General features: G+C 38.9%; 1 protein-coding gene across 1 annotated transcript; it reads left to right on the plus strand.

Moving 5' to 3' along the window:
• The first annotated feature begins 363 nt into the window (after nt 1-363).
• LOC149550282 (L-type lectin-domain containing receptor kinase IV.3-like) lies at nt 364-3,395 on the plus strand. The gene is made up of 2 exons (XM_089793366.1): nt 364-1,307; nt 1,783-3,395. Exons 1-2 carry the CDS (start codon nt 509-511, stop codon nt 3,009-3,011), a joined length of 2,028 nt encoding a protein of 675 aa, XP_089649492.1. The 5' UTR covers nt 364-508; the 3' UTR covers nt 3,012-3,395.
• The last annotated feature ends 521 nt before the right edge of the window (nt 3,396-3,916 follow it).

The following is a 3,916-nucleotide window of genomic DNA, read 5'->3' on the forward strand; positions in this document are numbered from 1 at the left end:
TATAATCTATTTGTATTACTTCTCTCATTTATTATAGCTTATAAGATTGCAAAAATATAAAAAATAAAACAATACAAAATTGCATAAATCATATTTTTCATTATAATAGTCAAACTCATTGATTAATGCAACTTTCCGTAGCCCACCTTATCTTGAAGATTTAGTTAAAGAAAAAAGAATTCTGGTTATAATAAATGAATTTAAAAATATTCAGTTCAAAACTTTAGAAATATGATACTTGTTGGGTCAAACAAAAACATTAGTATAACTACTAACAAAATATCGAGTTTTAATATAATAAAACTGAATATCCCCGTCTTTCTCAATCCATACGTGTGAACTGCTGCTATACGGTTTGCCCCAAATTTCAACCCTGGAAGCTTCCACCAGCAAACTTTCCACTACCTGTAAATTTCTTCCTCGAAATAAAACATCTTTGCTATTTTCCTTCAGCACGAGAGTGAATTAGACTAAGACGTCGAGGACATTGATCTTCTTCGGAGGAACAATGGGTACCCTTTACCAGCTTAAATCCAGTTTCATCTTACTGCTGGGATGGCTACTGTTTGCCTCACCCGCTGCTTATTCCAAGACTTTCAGCTATGGCGAATTCAACAAATCCAGTATAATTCTCCTCAAGGATTCTTCCATACACTCTGAGCGAGTGTTAATCCTAACCAATCAAACCCTGCATTCAATAGGGCGTGCTCTGTACCCCGCCCCAATCACAATCAAAAGCAGCAATAATTCAATGTTGTCCTTCAGTACTAGTTTTCTTTTGTCGATTGAGACTCCATCAAAGGGCTTACCCGGGCATGGGATGGCCTTCATCATGGTGCCCAACAAATCAGTAGTTAACGTCGCAGCTGCCCAGCTGCTCGGACTTGCTACAGCTCAAACCAGTGGTCTCCAATCCAACCATTTTTTAGCAGTGGAATTTGATACAAATTATAACCCTGAATTTGGAGATATAAATGACAACCATGTTGGAATCAATCTTAATGGCGTTACATCCTTCGTTTCACAGCCAGCGGCCTATTGGATTGACACGGAGCATTTTCAGAATTTCAGTCTGAAAAGTGGAAGAAATTTTCAAGTCTGGATAGATTACGACCATATTGAAGACCGGTTGAATGTGACTATTGCAGTAGTTGGGATTGAGAAGCCCGTGAGGCCATTGATTTCAGTTACCGACTTCAATCTTTCTGCAGTGTTGAAGGAGGAGGTGTATGTGGGGTTTTCTGCAGCGACAGGATCTTATGCTGGCGAAAGCCATTACATTCTCGGCTGGAGCTTCAGTACAGAAGGTGATGTTGTAGATATCAATGGAAACATAGAAGTGAATTGGATTTAGAAATGAAGTTTGTGAAATATGTGTGAGACTAGAGAGTTCACTTTTTTAAATTTCGCTTTCTATTTCAAAAGATAAAGAAATTTGGTCAATTTTTAGATAAAGAAGTGGGGGCTTTTGGATTTGGGTGAGGATTGAACAGAAATTTTCCTGAATCTCTACGCCTCTCTAATTCTAGTTCTTCTAAGTGATTTATCTCTAATCATATGTCAGTAACCATAACATTTAGAGATTCTTGTCCTTAGTTGCATTCCAGATCTCTGAGACTTCCTTTGATAATTGGGAAATTCAAAATCTCAAATTACTGTTATTTGGGAAATTTTAGGCCTATGTGATTACATCTCTTACACTGAGATTTTAGGCTTATGTGATTCTATGGTTGTTTTGTTCTTCCGTGTTGATCTATTGATCTGGGCCTATATCTGTAACAGGCGAAGCACCGGCGCTGGATCTCTCTGGGCTTCCTTCATTCATCAGAAAAAGCAGGGTAACTAAATCCAGAGGATTCAAGGCAGCCGTAACTGTAGCATTTCTGGTTCTGCTCCTGATCGTCATTTTCTTCGCAATTCGTAAATTGAAAGAAACAAAAGACACGGAAACGATTGAAGAATGGGAGCTAGAGTTTTGGCCTCACAGAATCCCCTACGAAGACCTAAAAGCTGCCACACAGGGCTTCCATGACGAGCGGCTTCTCGGCCGCGGGGGTTTCGCAAGGGTTTACAAAGGCGTTCTGCCCACAAGCGGACTTGAAGTCGCAGTGAAATGCATAACGAAGGACTCCACTGAAGGAATGAAGGAATTCATTTCAGAGATCTCGACAGTGGGTCGTCTCCAGCACAGAAACCTTGTTCAATTGCGGGGCTGGTGCAGGAAAGGGGAACAGCTATTCATTGTATACGACTACATGCCCAATGGAAGCCTGGACAAATTGATATTTCAAAACCCTAATACAAACCGAGAAATACTTTCTTGGGATCGAAGATACGCGATCCTGAAGGGCGTGGCAACAGGGCTTTTATATCTTCATGAACAATGGGATCTCAGGGTTGTTCACAGAGATGTAAAATCCAGCAACGTGTTGCTCGATTCAGAGCTCAATGCAAAGCTTGGAGATTTTGGGCTTGCTCGTTTATACGATCACGCTCAAAATCCACAGACAACTCGGGTTGTGGGGACCGTTGGGTACATTGCTCCTGAGGTCACAAGTACAGGGAAAGTTACTCCGAGCTCTGATGTATTCAGTTTTGGGGTTGTTTTACTGGAAGTTGCATGTGGCAGGAGGCCCGTAGATCTGTCCAGGAATAATGAAGAGATAGTTTTGATGGATTGGGTGAGGCAATTGTATAACAATGGAAGCATCTTGCAGGCAGCCGATCCAAATCTTAATGGTATGTACGATGTGGAAGAAATGGAGAGAGTCCTGAAATTGGGGTTGTTTTGTACTCATCCTCTGCCAGACAAAAGGCTTGACATTAGAATAGTATTACAAATACTGGAAGGCCAAGTTCCTCTTCCTGATCATCAGATTCACTGGGCTTCTTATGATACGAGTCACCAAGATTATGGCCATGAAACTGATGGTCTACTGGTTTCTGCATCTGCATCCACTTCAACGAGCCAATTTTATTACATAGATTCTGATTACGGTCAGAGCGGATGATTTTATGTGGCCTCATGGATTAGTGCTAAATTCTGTGGATAGCCATCAGCCAAGCATGCTAGCAGCCATTTTTGGTATTGAATTGCAGGGAAATATTAATTGTGTGTTAGAGAGAGGCGGCTTTTTTCCAAAAAAAAAATCATTCGGCTCAAGGGACTCTTTTGAATTTTCTTTGGTCTTTCTTTCAGTATAAATAAGAAAAAATGAGTGATATCAATAATTGGGAGCGAGGTTCTACCAATCAAAAGCAATGAGAGAGACAATCTAGCTGAAACCAAAACAATATATAGAGCATCAAATTAGCTAGACAACTGAAAGCTAAAGAATTTGTGTAAAAATCAATTACAATAAGAAATAATCAATTTTCTTCAAAAGTAGAAAGAATACGGTCATTTGCAATAGTATTGAACATTGCAAGAAGAGATCATTATGGTTTCTAGGGATAGTTGTAGGCTTGTACCACATTATAGATAATTGTGAATGCAACTTTGGATTGTTGTTGTGATTCTCCTTCAAGACTGAGTAGCATGTTGTAAGATAATATTAGAAAATAAATGATACATAATCAATTTTGTTAAAAGAACTAGAAAATATGGTGTTACTTCAAAGCAACCGTATATTTAACAAGGTGCATTTGTCAATAAGATTTTGAAACTATATTATAAGAATAGTGTAGGCCTAGAGAAGTTGATTTCTAATTTAATGTATTGTTGAATATGGATGGATTAAAAGTTGTGGTTGCTTGAAAAGACATGTTTGATAGTTTCTAACTTGAGTCAAAAGGGACATGTGATGGAGTGATTTGGAAGAAAGGCGAGAAGTTCTCCCACTACACCTTTTTTATGACTAATCTTCCATATGCTAAAAATTATGTTTTCGCCTCATCTTTAGACTTTCATACTTGA

Source organism: Cupressus sempervirens, chromosome 7 (genome assembly GCF_028749045.1).
Source record: "Cupressus sempervirens isolate cs-2001-9-10 chromosome 7, ASM2874904v1, whole genome shotgun sequence".
In the NCBI taxonomy this organism is placed as follows: Eukaryota; Viridiplantae; Streptophyta; class Pinopsida; order Cupressales; family Cupressaceae; genus Cupressus; species Cupressus sempervirens.

Bases quoted from the DNA above. Each gene is read 5' to 3' on its own strand.
- LOC149550282 (XM_089793366.1), top strand. From the start codon at position 509: ATGGGTACCCTTTACCAGCTTAAATCCAGTTTCATCTTACTGCTGGGA. The intron at 1,308-1,782 runs GTGATGTTGTAG...TATCTGTAACAG, and splicing joins CTGGAGCTTCAGTACAGAAG to GCGAAGCACCGGCGCTGGAT.